The sequence below is a fragment of the Stegodyphus dumicola genome, chromosome 2 (assembly GCF_044657685.1).
Source record: "Stegodyphus dumicola isolate Sdum_Otavi_A_Nest chromosome 2, ASM4465768v1".
In the NCBI taxonomy this organism is placed as follows: Eukaryota; Metazoa; Arthropoda; class Arachnida; order Araneae; family Eresidae; genus Stegodyphus; species Stegodyphus dumicola.
In genome coordinates this window covers 33,668,283-33,684,090 of record NC_140769.1, presented here as the reverse complement: position 1 = coordinate 33,684,090, position 15,808 = coordinate 33,668,283, and the positions used below count along the sequence as shown (strand labels likewise).

General features: G+C 33.8%; 1 protein-coding gene across 1 annotated transcript; it reads left to right on the top strand.

The window, feature by feature from the left end:
• The first annotated feature begins 4,884 nt into the window (after window positions 1-4,884).
• LOC118184154 (zinc finger BED domain-containing protein 5-like) lies at window positions 4,885-8,626 on the top strand. The gene is made up of 2 exons (XM_035353802.2): window positions 4,885-6,235; window positions 8,607-8,626. The coding sequence occupies exons 1-2, from the start codon at window positions 4,885-4,887 to the stop codon at window positions 8,624-8,626; spliced, it is 1,371 nt and encodes a 456-aa protein (XP_035209693.2).
• The last annotated feature ends 7,182 nt before the right edge of the window (window positions 8,627-15,808 follow it).

The window sequence follows — 15,808 nt, the reverse complement described above, 5'->3', positions numbered from 1 at the left end:
AAAAAATGTGCAATTTACAAACATATAAGAGTAAAGAAACTAAAATCACTGAGCCGGGTAACAGAGTGAATATATATATAAATATATTTATATACGTTTGGTGCGGCCGATTGCAACCAAAATATGAGGTGCTCATCTACATGTTATAGCAGTCCTATATGCAAAATTTCAACGTTCTGAGGCTACTCGTTTTTGAGTTATGCGAGATACGTTCGTACAGACGCCACGAAAAATTCTTTTCAGAATTAATTTTAAAGCTGTTTTATAATTTTTTTGAAGGAAAAGAGTCTTTTATTCTGTCCTTACGTACAGATATCACGCAAAAACATCGTTAAATTGCATTCGATAGCTGTCAAAATGGATATTTTCGTTGAAATATGCTGCCTGAAACTTTTCGCGATTACAATACTTCCTTTTTACTTCGTACAAGGAAGTAAAAAAGACGCTCCAGATGTCACCTGAACTTACTCAGCTTTAATAGTAATCATGTATTTACATATTAAGTAATAACATGCAATGTTTTAGAAAGGTTCCAATTCTAGAAGCTATAACATTTTCTATAATAAACATTCATATTTATTTACATAATTAATTAACATTTCTATAATTAATTTCATACAGGTACATAACTAATATTGGATTTATTAACAGTGACAATATATTTTAAAAATCTTTCCTATCAAGATATTTAATGATTTAGTATTTAATTTTTAATGAAATGAAATATTAGTTATCAGTTACCAACAATAAGTTGTTGATAAGGATAACACTCTGAATTTCTTTTAATTATAAAAGAATAGAATAGCACCCAAAACCGTAGATAGATCATGTGTGTGTTACAAGATCTTTTTAAATAAATAATTCGTAACAACATAATCGATATGATATTTTAAATGAATTATTTGTTGCCTATCATTTCGAGTGATTAAGATAGAAAGCTTAAATTTATAAACTCGCACATTCGGAATTGTATATTTTTTATTGATTTTCTATCCAAATAACACCCAGACAGTTGACTTACTTGATCTGGATTACAACAGTATTATAAATTCTGAAATTAATATCAGTTCTCTCTCTCCCTCCTTCCCCCCTTTTTTTATGTAAACACAAAGAATTTTGGTATATCCACATTAGTTTCTATATTCCAAAAAATAATCCACTGGTAGTTGAACCCGGCTTCAAATCTATGCGAATGGGATCACTGCACGTGAGATTTCGTGGTTTTCTACATGCATATTGTGACTATGAGTCAGATGTCCTGATAAAATCTTCCACAAAGGCATCCTTTCCTTAAATATATAGCGTTCGAATGCCTTACCATAATATAAAATTAATTATGAGATGGAATCTTCATTTAAGATATAAACCTAAATATAGAAAAGATATAAAAGATAAGATCCTAAATATAAATAAAGAAAATATTTAGAAATAAGATCCTAAATATAAAGATATAAACCTAAGTATTTTGTTCGAACCCCTACTTAATTTAGACATTATAATACATTTTCGATTAACTGAAACACATGGGATTAGAAAAAGATGGATTTTCACAAATTTATTATCCATCTATTAAATACGTATTTTTATAAAGGTTCTTACAAGTAAACTTAATTTATAAAATTATTAATTTTTAAGATGTAGAAATTTAATTTCTGTACATTTTCAATATAACATTAAACATTTTATTTGAACAAAAAACAATATTTTTGTAGCAAAACAGATATAAAAACTCGTTTTAAACTCCAAAATAAATATTATTAATTTTTAACTATCCCACAATTTTTTAAAAATTAATAGTTGTTTAATTGTTTATTAATTAAAAACTTTTCATTTGCGTTTATATATCATAACTAGGAATAACATATTGGCAAAATTGAATCGCTTTGATAAGCCCAAAGGATAGAAACAGAGTGAATAAAATAACCAAGCCTCGGGTGGAAGCAAGCTAGAATAGATGAATAATAAGGCTAATTTAAATGTAAAATACACCACTATCAGTATTGGAATAATTTTTCGTTGGAAAAAAGTACAATTGAAACATAAATCGAAAACTTTAAAAACATACTTCTAAAAGCACGTGCATTACGCTTATGGAAATATGTTTGCGATAGGCAACTGAAAGTTGTCAAAAACTGTCATGAATATATGCAGTCCATTTTAATTCGACTTTGCATATGTATGCGAAACAGATTTTCACCGTTTAAGAGTTAGATAGGCAAAACAACTATTTAAATTGACCGAATTTTACACTTGAACTCTCATCTTCGACAGAATGTTACGCTATTTAGTGAAAAGCTAATTGGAAGGATTAAAAAGAAAAGACAATTTTTAATTGAGCCACTGCAGTTAATATCAAGCCAATTCTTCATTTTTGAACTAAAATTGGTTCAGTATTCGAAAAGTTTTAAAAATACCATATTTAGTAAATCTATTAAATTTTGTTCCATTAAAATTTCTAAATTTGACTATTATTGAATCCCTAATTTATAAAATTTTGTTTTATTTCGTTTTCGCATTCAGTTTTAAATAACGGTATTACTAGACTATAAGTAACCCCCCCCCCCACACACACATATCATTCAAATGCTAGAGACTATTTCCCAAATTACTGCGTGTTATTTAAAGAATTTAAAATGTGAAGGCATTTTATTCTGGGCCTTCTCATAAGCCCATCATTATAGTGATTAATCGTCAGTTTCCATGACAATGATAATGCCACCAAAAGAGAATTAAGTGAATTATGTAATGTTCGTATTTGACGCCAACTGAATTTGAACCGTGTAATTATTTTTTATAATCGAATATATGTAATACCTTATGCACTTACTTGATACTTTATAATCGAAACGATGCATTGCGTAACTGCAAATTGTAATATAATAATTTGTGTCTTAAGTAGTGTTAAAAAATCAAAAATCAAACACAAAAATAATGAAATAATTCCAAATTTTACTGTGCATACATAAATTGCATATACGATAACATAAATTACATATACGATAATATAAATTGCTTATACGATAACATAAATTGCATATACGATAACATAAATCCACTCCCAAAATAATTTTATTAGCAGCACTTTCTATATATACTTCCAGTGATATTGTACAAATACCAAAATTTCTTTCTGCACCAATGGCTTAAGTTAAAGGCTTAATGCATTTGATTTTGGCATAATGTTTTTAAATGATCGCTGGGGCTGTCAAGTAACCGCCACCACTTTTGTAACGTTAAATTTTTATGCATGTATACCTAGTAGGTTAAGTAACGCAACAGTAGGAAACATTGACGTAATTATTCAGTATGAAAACTGAATAAAACATACAGTATAAATATAAAGTCTTACCTGTAACTCATTAATATGTAAATCGATTTGACAAGTAACAAGAGCTAAACAAATGTAATGTAGAATAGAATCTCAAATAGAAAAAATAAAATTCTTCAATTAATACTAGCATCAATAACTGTTAATGAGTATATAAGCACACTCGAAGTGTCCACCAGCGGCCGAGCAGTAAAATCGCTGAACACTGGTAGCTCGGTCCGAGGTTCGAATCTCGCGAACGGGCTGGCTGCATGGGCATTTTCGTGGTTTTCCCCATGCGTAACGTGTATACGAACCAGTTTCCCTTAGAAAGTCCTCCACGAAGGCATCCTTCCCTGAGGCAGATAGCCCTAGTGCGCTTTGCCATAATTAAATAAACCAAACCAAACCAGACTCAAAGTATGTGCATCGTATAAAATGAATTGCAGGATATATTGCACTATGAAAATTGCACATTCATTAAGTTATTTTGATAGTATGAGACCTGAAAAATGCACAGCGCCCTCGCCGGGATTCGAAACTGCTGTATTTCGAATACGCGTCGAGTGGGCTACCGTTACGTCACGAAGACATGCTGAAAGGAGGGAGAAAATACCTCATATATTCCCTTTTTTAAAGGGCAACTAGGGATTAGGGTTCCCAATCGCCCAAATCCTGCTGGTGACAAATTATTGTCTATCACCTTTTAGTTCGGGCGCCACTGTAGAATTATTAGGCTATTTTGAAGCAGCAGATGTGAAAAATGTTCAGTGCCCTTGCCAGGACTCGAACCTAGTTCTCTCGAATACGCTACGAGTGTGCTACTGTTACACTATGAAGACATGCTAAAAGGAGGGAAAACTGGTTTCTCGAGTAACAATGGTATGCTGGAAGCCGAGAAAAAGTGCTTTATAAAGTAAAAACGAGTTTGAGGCATAAATAAGTGCTGGTTTAGGAGTGGACGTAATGTCGTGATGGAAATTCTTGGTGTCTCTTTACGGCAAGCTATTCGGAACTGTGTGGTTAGCCACACATTTCGGCAGAGGTCGGTGTTGATTTCTTATTGGAATTATATGGAGGTGAGAATTCGGCAGCATAATGGGACAATACGTATATGACATATTGTTTAGATTCAAGTATCTTTCATATTTTTACCTGAGGTAACCTTGTGGAGACCTTAAAAGACTTAAACACCGTGAGGAGATTATTTATCTACAGCAGCGGTTCCCAACCGCTGTTCCGCGGCACACCAGTGTGCCGTCTGAAGCACCGTGATGTGCCGCCGGGTCTGGGTGTCACGGGGCTGTTCGCCCGCTATAACTCCTCCCGTCACTCCCCCCGCCAGTGTCATAGGTGGTCACGGCGCTGTGCAGTGCTATAACTCCTCCCCCTGCCAATCTTGACAAGTGTCCGCCGTGTCCCCGCCCCCATGAGACGCAATCAGACGCCTCACACAGTGTCAGAGAGACAACGGCTGCTGTAAGGAGAGAGACACTGATACTGCAGTGATTGACAAGTTTTTGAAAAGGAAAGAACTGGACTCTGAACAAAATCTGGAGCCAGATGAGAGCCCGAGTATGAGTGGGGGTCAAAAGAAAGCAAAGATGGTTAAATTCTCTGGCGCAAGGCAATATAGCGAAAGCTATATTTCAGTTGGATTTACTTTCACTGGAGATGAACACAAACCAACTCCACTGTGCGTGGTGTGTGGTGAAAAGCTAGCTAACAGTGCTATGGTCCCAAGCAAACTTAAACGCCATCTCCAAACGAAACACCCTTTGCTTCAAAACAAGAATGTGGACTATTTTGTTCGCCTGCGTGACAACATGGAGAAACAGGCAACTTTTATGAGAAAAACAACAAAGGTAAATGAAAGAGCTCTTAAAGCTAGCTATCAAGTTGCTGAACTTATAGCCAAGACAAAAAAGTCGCACATTGTGGCAGAGACATTAATACTTCCTGCCTGCAAAGCTATTGTAGAGGAGATGCTCGGACCTGAAGCAGCAAAGGAAATAGCCAAAGTCCCTCTCTCAAACAACACAATCTCCAGACGTATTAATGACATGTCTGCAGACATCGAAAGTGTGGTTTTGGAAAAGATCCGTATCAGTGAGAAATTTGCATTGCAACTTGACGAGTCTACTGATATCAGTGGACATGCTCAACTCTTAGCTAATGTGCGTTTTGTTGATGGTGATGCAATTAGAGAAAACTTCTTTTTTTGCAAGGTATTGCCAGAAAAAACAACAGGAGAAGAAATTTTTCGGGTCACATCAGAATACCTTGAACAAGGAGGACTTAAGTGGGAAAACTGCACAAGTGTCTGCACCGATGGAGCTGCAGCCATGGTCGGGCGCACCAAAGGCTTTGTAAGCAGAGTGAAGGAAAGAAATCCAGATGTGATTATTACGCATTGTTTTTTACACCGCGAGGCCCTCGTAGCCAAGACTTTACCATCAGCCTTAGTTCATGTGTTGGATGATGTTGTGCGCATGGTAAACATTGTAAAGTCACGACCCATGAAAAGTCGCATATTTGCAGCTTTGTGTGAGGAGATGGGAGCAAAGCATAAAACCTTGCTGTTTCATACGGAGGTCCGGTGGTTGTCGCGTGGCAAGGTCTTGGTTCGTGTGTATGAGCTGCGGGAGGAACTTAAAGTGTTTCTGACAAATGAGGGGTCAGATTACGCAAAGCAGCTTGCAAGTGATGAGTGGTGTGCAAGGCTGGCATACCTGGCAGATATATTTCATCATCTGAATGAACTGAACACCCGAATGCAAGGCCGAAATGAAAACCTGCTTACAAGTACAGATAAAATAAATGGATTCCGTTCAAAGGTGCAACTCTGGCATCAACACGTGGAAAGTGGCAATCTTGAAATGTTCACACTCACCATGCAATGGCAAGGTGTTCACACTGCTGCACTGTGTGAGATAATAGTTAAGCATTTAAAAACTCTTGAGGAGAAGTTGTCATTTTATTTCTCTTCAGTCTCCACTGAATGCCTTGACTGGGTTAGGGACCCTTAAAGCTCAGCATCAGTTGTTGGAAAGGAAATGACTTTACAGGAGCAGGAGGAACTAATTGAACTGAGACAAAATCGTGGTTTCAAGCTAAGATTTGTTGATCTACCTTTGGACAGTTTTTGGTTGGATACTGCCAAGGAGTTTCCCCTTCTGGCAAACAAAGCTATTTTGACATTGCTCCCTTTTTCCACTACATATCTGTGTGAGATTAGCTTTTCAAGCATGATTGCTATGAAACCAAATACAGAGAGAGACTGAGAACTGTTGACGAAGAGCTACGTGTGTGTCTTTCTTCGATTCCAGCCAGAATATCAGCTTTGTGTTCAGCCAAACAGGCCCAGGTTTCGCACTGAAAGTATTTTATAATTTTTCACTATTCTGTTTACTTAATATTTCATAATAAAGTAATTATAAAATACTTTCTTTGTGCTTATTTGATTCCTATTCAAGAGAATTACTTTATTATAGTCAATATAGGCACAGAGTTGATTTTTTAACATTTTCTAATGGTGGTGTGCCTCGTGATTTTTTTCCCCGCGACAAGTGTGCCTTGGCCAAAAAAGGTTGGGAAACGCTGGTCTACAGTATCTGAAAGAAAGGATTTGGCAAAGATGTTGTCAGGTTAGAACACCGATTTAGAACTGTGGTCTCACAGATCCAGTACAGTAGAAGATGCCACTCCAGTAGCATGCGTTTGGGGTGAATCTATGAAAACAGAAATCCAGTAGAGGCAGTAACTGCAGCAATGCAGTTCGTTGATAGATCATTTTAGGCACGTTGTGCGTTGTGCACGTTAGCGTACTTCATTTACAGTACATTGTAATACGTGCTTTATGTTATGACTTTCGAAATGGTATTTTCAATATTGTTATAAGAGTCTTGCAGCTTTGGTACTGACATAGTATGCTACTTCAAGATGCAGTCCACAGTAAAGCTGCAAATGACTATAATATAAATTGAGGAAAATTAAAAATTATTATTTGTTCGAAAGATCCTCAGAAATGGATTTATAAAGCTCAATTTTTTAAGTTTCTAAGAAGATTTATAACCAGAACTTAATTTGTATTGCTTTATATTACGTTAGATTATAGGATTTTATTCGAATGTCTCGTAACTGGCATCTCGACTGCAAGTCATGCGCTCTAAAGACGCGTAATTCTGAAATGATTGATATTCCTATATTTAAGACGGTAAAATTCAATGGTTATGTCATAGATAATGTGGTGCGAATGCTTATGCTTACAAACCCCCCAGCAATCATGTAAATAATCCCCTTGAACTGTCAGCATGCGCAACATATTTGTGCGATTGCGTTTCTTACCAATGGTTATGCTTTTGCGACTTCGCAAAATTCTGAGTCCTTTTGTTAAAAGTAGTTTGGTTTGCCATCTTTTTCCCGATCGGATTTCGAAATGTATTTTTGAAAGTATATTTTTTCTGTGGAGATGAAAGCTAAAATTCTATTCGGCATACACTTAGATTGGAAGCCATCTTGGAGGCGTCTAGTAATTCTCAAGGCAATTGCGTAAGCGAAGGATTAAAATGCAAAACTCTTCTTAGAAGCATTTTTATGAAGCTATGACCAAGCTACACGATTATTTAGGGAAAATCACGAATAAAAGACTTCTTTTTCTATCTTGGGGAGGAAGATATGTATTCTACACAAAAAATTTAATTGAAAACATATGCTTCCCCCCAAAAAAGGGAACAAAGAGAAAAAGATTAAGGAAAAAAAAAGAAAGAAAGAAAGAACCGTGCGTTACTACTTTTCATCCAGATTGGTCTTTTCGATGTTCAGGCTTTCTAAAAGTCGCGAAATCTTGATAATCAAATTTCATAATAAATGTGGCCATTCTGATATTTAGGGGCTATAATTAATTTATGTCAAAATTAAGGTCTAATAAAGAAAGCTATTAAAGCGCAGTTTTTTATAGTTATTAATGCATTTTAATGAAATAAAAAGAATGGTATAAAAATTAATACAGCAATGATGTATAACATACTTAATAATGCAATTTTAACATTAAAAAAGCTCTGATATAATTTTCATCTAATTTTTTTTTTTTTTTTTTTTTTTTTTTTTTGTATCTGGTGCCTGAAATGCTGAAATGAGTGAATACTGAAATACGTAATCTTTTTTTGCCATGAGATAAGAATTTTCAAAAATATTTTCTGATACTTCAAAACTGTTCTCATTATTGATAAGTCAGATATGCTCGCGTTGGAACACTATGTCATAGAATTTAATTCTAGTTCTTTTTACATTTTATTAGTCCATAAAAAACAGCAATGACTAGACAAAATCAGAACTTCTTGACCTTTAATAAGAGGTTAAGCTACCCCAAGGAAATGCGCTTCGAATAACAGTAGTAAAAGTAATAATAAAAGAAAGATTTCGTGACAAAAATCTCGGATTGTAACTCTTCTCTTCTCTTATAACTCTTCCCAGGCGTAATGATGAAATAAATGTTAAGAAAGATCGTTATCTACTATTATCAGATAGTCCCATTTAATCCCCGTAAGGAAGAAACACCTGCCGAAAGTTCTTGGGAATAATAACAGAAAAAGGAAGAAAAGGGGAACAAAAGCGAGGAGTAAAGACATTAAGAGACCAGAATTCCAGCGATGTCTCATTCAGGTGCGCAGATGACTCTAGATTTTCGTGAAAGATTGTGTACGATTGTGAGTCCAAATATATGTGACATGTTGTGTATATAAGTAGGTGATTAGTGAGTATGAAGAAAAGTATGAAAGCATGATTAACATAAATTAAAATTTTATTCTGTTGCTTCAAAGCATGGAGGTAGGAAAGGGAGAGGGGCCAACCCGCGCTAAAAGTGAAGCACTGCTTTGAAGCTTGGGTCACCAGATGGGGTGTTCTTTGTTCACATTCAGAAGCTCGCTTGACAAGATTCTGATAGTATTTCGACACACGACAGTTTCATAGAAATCGAAAAAGGGACACTTTCGCATGAAAGAAACATTCATAGTGTGATGGATAATAGCAATTTGTATAGTTTAGTGACATTTACACAAAAATCACATCTTGGTTATTTTTCGATAACTAACAACAGCGATTTTGATTATGAATTTGTTTTATAAAATTATAAGCTGTTGCACTACAAAAATATAGATTTTAAGAAAAATGTTATGCTTAAAGAATGAAAAATACCTTACGGTACATTTAAAATTGTATACGTCTTTCGATACCCTTGGTAGAGTAATCGCTACTTTTATTTTATTTTCCAAACGTCAAAATGTTTTAAATAAAACACATTTTTTTCACATCCACATATTATTGTAACATGTACCTTTTAAAATTTTTTAGAGGAGAGGCTTTACTGCTGCTCATTTTAAACCCATCGTTTTAATTTTATATATCTGAAAAATAATCACTTTGGGCTTACACGTTTTATAAATATAAAATTACGTATGTTAAAATATTTGTAATTAGGCACATAGGTCAGATTAAGTTTTTATTAAATAGAGTAACACATGCAAGAGCTATCTGCCTAAAGAGAGAGATGCCATCGTGAAGGAATTTTGAAGAAAAACTGACCTTTGAGTGGGTATTAAAAATAATACTTATAATTTTCATTCAAATTATATTCATATATATTTTTTATGTAAAACTTTCGGGTGTATGCTAAATTAGTGTAAATTACTTTACACGAAAAATATAGTGAATGCACAGAAATTGAAGATTTGCACATGCCGAAAATGAAAAATAGGAAATATGTATGGGTATTTATGCATGTGCTTGCAAAAAGCATGTATCTGCCTTTGACAAAATACTTAAATATTCATTAAATTATTTATAAATGTATTTGAAATGAAGAATTTATTCACTTATAAACAACTGTGAAAGTACTGTGAAGAAATCTAATCATTAAATGTATCTAATTTATAATGATTATAGATGTTATCTAAATATATAATAACCTTAATGTTGAATTGTAAACATAAATTGAAATCCTGTTGACAAATACGTTATAAAACTATTTAAGCAAGAATTGTTCGTATTGGAAAGCAATCTGTTAAAAGGTATTGTAAAGCAAATACTATGAGATGCGCACTTAAGAACGTAATAAAGAGTTTTGGAATATGTATTGTTGAAATGAAGGGTAAAAAAAATCTGATAAGTATAATTAAAAGAATTATTCCCCTTACATTTTATAATAACTCAGTTACAAGTTTTAAATAATACTTTAAAAAAAAAAAAAAAAAAAAAAACCTTATTTTATTCCCTTTCAGAAATGTTCAGAGAAAGTCAAGTACTATTTAATACCTATTTAATTATTAGCAATTAGCGAAATACTTATTTAAAGTATTTCGCTAATTCCTAATAATTCTCTAATTTAAAATGAACCGAATAGAGCATTAATTATAAATTGACTTACAGTTTTCGATTTAAAAAATGCCTCAGAAGCCAAAAAATCATGTCATATTTAAGAAAGTATTTTAGGAAGTAGCTCTATAAATAGAAAAGAAATAATGCATAATTTTAATATTAATAATACAATAAACTTTGATCTTAATTTTTGTACCTTAACCGAATAAAATCGAATTACCTTAATTTTTTTTCTAATGTAATTAACGAAAACTTGTGAAAATATTTCATTCAGATTAAACCATTCTGAGAAAACTGTCCTGTGAAAAGTATAGCATTTAATTCCGTTCAGAATGAAATGTTGTTTAAAAATATGTTGTTTTCACATACTTAGGACTCTGAAGTGTTGTAGAAAAAGAAAATATATACATTTATATGTATATTTACGACGTAATTACAAAATATTTACATCCGAACGCGTCAAATTTCATAGAACTCAATGGTAAATGACCCAATGTTTTGGTCACCACGTAGGGATCGCCGGTGCTTCAGAGCAGGGTACGGGAGAAACTTGTTTAGGGCGACTCCATCTTACTTCCTACCTCCATGCTTCAAAGAGAGGGGAAATAGAGCCCGCCACTGAAAGCTGAAAACTATGCTTGAGAGTTTATGTATCAAAACAAAAAGTCACACTAAGCTGTGATCTGTATCAGATACTAAATGTCTTTACATGTAACATATAGTTTTCTTATAAGGAAGATAATAATATATGGAATGTGAATTAAAGAAGTATGATTTAGAACAAGAAAAAGAAAGAAAAAAAGGTTGTGACATTTAACGTATCTTCTTTCAGTTATTTCAAATAATAACACAGTACAGATCCTCTGATTTTTACTTGCTGCAATGGCGGACCTTAAGAGAAACTAAACTTTTAAATCTTAGATACTTTCTGACTATTTTGAATGTCGTTGAAAAACAGCTGAGTCTTCGCTTAATCTTAAAAACCTATAAACCTATAAAGTCATAACATGAAATAAAATTTCGACTTAATATTATGTTAAGTTGACTTACTTCAAACTACGATATACTGACGATTTCAATCTCATTTTTGAGATAGGGGTTATTTTAAAATCCTTCAATAAGAGCAGCTTTGTTTTATCGAAATATAAAAAAATAATTTGCTTGAAAGGTTTTACAACTAAAGATTTTTAAAAACCGGTCATTAATTAAAAAAAAATCCCCACATATTTCCAAGTGCCATCATTTGGATATATTTTAAATTTCATGTATTTCTATCAAAATAAATACATTATTTAAAAATGCGTTATTAAAGTTATTACATTTTCAAATACATTATTTTAAAAAGTATAATAAAGATTTAAACTATTAAGAGCTATGTTTGTTGTTTTTAAATTGCTCAGTTTCTTGATAAATATCAGACTAATTATATAAGAAAAATAAATTAATCACCTTGTGCTTTCCGAATGGCCACTGAAAGTCGGCTGTACTTAATGGCAGGTAGAAATTACACTCGTTTGCAAAATTAGAAGAATTTGCACATTATGCCGAATTTCTGAAAAACTAATGGACAGATTTTAATGAAATTTAGTATGTATTTATAACAGAGTGAGAAATGTAACATCCAAAAAAAGTCATTTTATATACTCATGATTAATCCACGTTGTGGCAGCGTAGGATCTCCTCTCACAGCCAGACAGGTTGCGCAGCTTGACGACATATTGGACAAGAGGTAACTGAGGAATCCGTGTGGCAACCTATCCCACTATTGCAGCACAGCAGTTTTCAACTCGGAGGGAGATAGTGATATAAAATTGCACTCCCAAAAGGATCTTAGTATGCTCTATATTGTTAAGGTCAGGAGAATTTGGCAGGCTAATCCAAGCGGCGAATATCCTCATTTTCCAGATAATCGTCGACCAGCTAAGCCCTATGTGGACAGGAAACAGAAATTAACAGAAAATCAATTAACAGAAGCTCATGACCAATTTCTCGCCTGAAAAGTCGAGCATAGGGCTCTAAGAACTCCAGCAGCCAGGAACCCTTTGTCAAACACATGCAGAGGCGTATGTCCGTCCAACGTAATACCTGCCCAAAGGATTATATCTCTACCACTGTAATGATCCTTTTTCCTCAAAAAGGAGAGATTATATTATGTTCCAAGCTCTCTCCGGGTACATATACAGCTAGAATGAATATCCAGGCTGAATCGTGGCTCATCTGTAAAACATATGGTGCTACAATGGAGGTCCAAGGCGCATGTTGTTATGATGCTAAACGCGGAATGATGCTAAACACGTTCTTTTATGTACTTCAATGAGTGGGATGCCAGAAACGGGTCTTCTGGCATGCAGCCTTATCTTATGAAGCATTCGGGCAACAGCAAACCGTGAAACTGGAACTTCTACTAGAAGCATACAGCTTACGTGAGAGCTGTGAAGCTGAAGCAGTCCTGTGTCGCTTCGCTGAAAGTTCCAGATACTATCCTCGTTCGTCGTTGTGGATTTCTGTCTACTTTGACCAGGTCTGTCGATATGGATCCAGTGTTTCTACAGTTCTAATACGGACATCGTTTTAGATAACATAGTAAAGCCGGACGTACAGCTTATTTTACTACCACTTCTTGAAATTTTGCTTTTTATAATGTGGCATCTGCGTATCTTCGAATTCGATTAATTACAATTTTTTCTGTTAATTTAAATTTTTATGCTAATTGAAAAATTTGTGACACTGTCGTGCATCAAAATCTTTTGAACATTTTAATTACTTGAAATTTTATAAGCCTTCAAGTCTGAATTTTTTTAATAAAACAACTGTTTTTAAAAAGCGACACTTTTTCCATGTTTCAAATTTGTTAAAAGAAAATGCAAAATTCTTCGAGAAAGTTAATTTTTATTTACCGCTATATTTTTTTTCTCACTTTTGATATCCCAGGCTTTGCTGGAGTTGGATGCCTGCTAACAAGGTCCTGATGTACATGACTGCATGTACCCTGTATAAATCTTTTGTTATGTGACTATTATGACGTATGTGACTATTTGTTATGTGACTATTAGCACTAATAAAGTCACAAAACGGAAGACCTCTAGCCTGCAAGGCTGTATACATACTCTCTCCTGTGACGTTTTTGAGAAAATATATATACGTGCATTTCGAAATATATCCAAGAAATCAGGGAAATATGTTAAAACATATGACAGCTTTCAGATTTTGTATTAGGCTCAAAGAGACGTTTTTTAACGCTTCGTGTGTTACCTATATTTATTTAATATCATGTTCTTCGCACGTAAGCGATATAAAATTCAATTCAACAGCAATATCAAAATACAATTTAAAAACAGCATATCATTAGAATTTCCAATAGACAGTCTTCGCGGGCTAGGGGGAATTTAGCTTCTCTTACTGGCTACAGCTTAGACCGTGCCTCGCAGGGTCTAACGGAACTAACGCATTTTTTGCCTTATGATTATGCCTCTGTGACATTTATACCACCTTCTGAACGGAGCCTAACAATGTTCTTGCACTCCATTCTTTCGTCAGTTACAATGTCAGTTGCATAGTTACTGTAATTATTTCTGATGGAGGCCGTACTAAGTAATTGTTAGCCCAAAGGGGTTTAGCTCAGAAGGGCTATTAATTTCGTTTTGGCATTTTGCGTCGATTCACTTTCTGTGTTGACTTACTTTTTAAACTGTTGCCACCAAATATTACAGCCCTGTATTATATTTAAAAGAAATTAAATAATAAAGAATGTGAATAAACGTATGTATGTTTCTTGCATTGTGATAAAACGATGGTACCTAGAGCCATCAACTTTTGAATAACGTACGTTTCTACCCGAATATAGGCATCTGGAAGCCCAAATTTGGAATTTGTTCTATTATTGATTTCATATTTTGTAAAACTTAACTAATTTTTGATTAACAAACTCAATCATTTCAAAGCGAACAATGGCAACGCTGTACGAAAAAATATATATTTTTATCTCTAGCGCACGAGACTGTGTATTGGAAATTCTTATTGAAATTAATTATTCAATCTAATTAAATTGAAGATTTGCTCATTTAAAAATTATTTTGCGATATTTCTGTTGAATTGAATTTTATGGTTAAGTGCGAAGAACATGATATTTAATAATAAAATCTGAAAAGCTTTCTGTTTTTTTTTTTTTTAAGTACGTAAAATTTTTACAATTTCTATATTGAAGTTTATTCTGCCAGACAAAATTTCGTGGTTTGGAACAAAATTTCACTGAAATATAATAATTTAATAACTTTGCAGAGTCATTATTTCAGAATTTTGTTAATCTAAGAAACTGAAAAAATCTTCAATTGCCTTCGCCGGAATTCGAACTCCAGACCTCCCTCATACACGTCGAATGTGCTTCCAATTACACCACGAAGGTATGCAGAAAGGAGGAAGAAAATATCTTATACTCCCCTTTTTAAAGGATGACTGGGGATTAACGAACACAATCTCCAAAATCCTGGTGGTAACAAATTGTCGTCCACCATCTTTTAGTTCGGGCTTCACTTTTACAGTCATTCAGAATTTTTCAAATCCAATAAAATGGAGGAAGAAATCCGCAACTGTCTTCGCCTCTATTCGAAATCTGGACCTCCCTTATACCTGCCGAGTGTGCTTCCAATTACACCACGAAGGCATATGCGGGAAGGAGGGAGAAAATACCCTATAACATTTTATGAATTACTTCAACCTTAATAAATTTGCAAAATGCTCTGTGGATTATGTATAAAATATTTCTTATTTATGCTTTAGAGATTTTCTTTTCCGGTTACTGATATCGTTTTTATAATAGTTATTGAAAAATCATGAATGCTTTTAGCTGAGCATCACACATTTTTGTGAGTGCATAAGTGATCCATTAGTAAAATCATCTTATCTAAATAATTAGTAAACTTTCACAATCAGTTGTCTTACTTTGAAAGGAAATAAAACTACTGGAAACACTTCTTTTCCTGATGTATGTGTGTATGTCTTGAAAAAAAGTTAAAACTGCTGACTGAGAGTACGTGACTGGGCACTTACATTAGATTGAAATCAATTCCTCGAATCATGTCTTTAAAAAAAGGGCGGAAAAAAGAAAAGTGTAACTAAGTTCTTGAA

What these genes read in the sequence shown, in the direction of transcription:
- LOC118184154 (XM_035353802.2), top strand. Translation starts at nt 4,885, where the DNA reads ATGAGTGGGGGTCAAAAGAAAGCAAAGATGGTTAAATTCTCTGGCGCA. An exon ending in TGTTCACACTGCTGCACTGT is followed by an intron (nt 6,236 to 8,606) that starts GTGAGATAATAG and finishes ACATTTTATTAG; the next exon opens with TCCATAAAAAACAGCAATGA.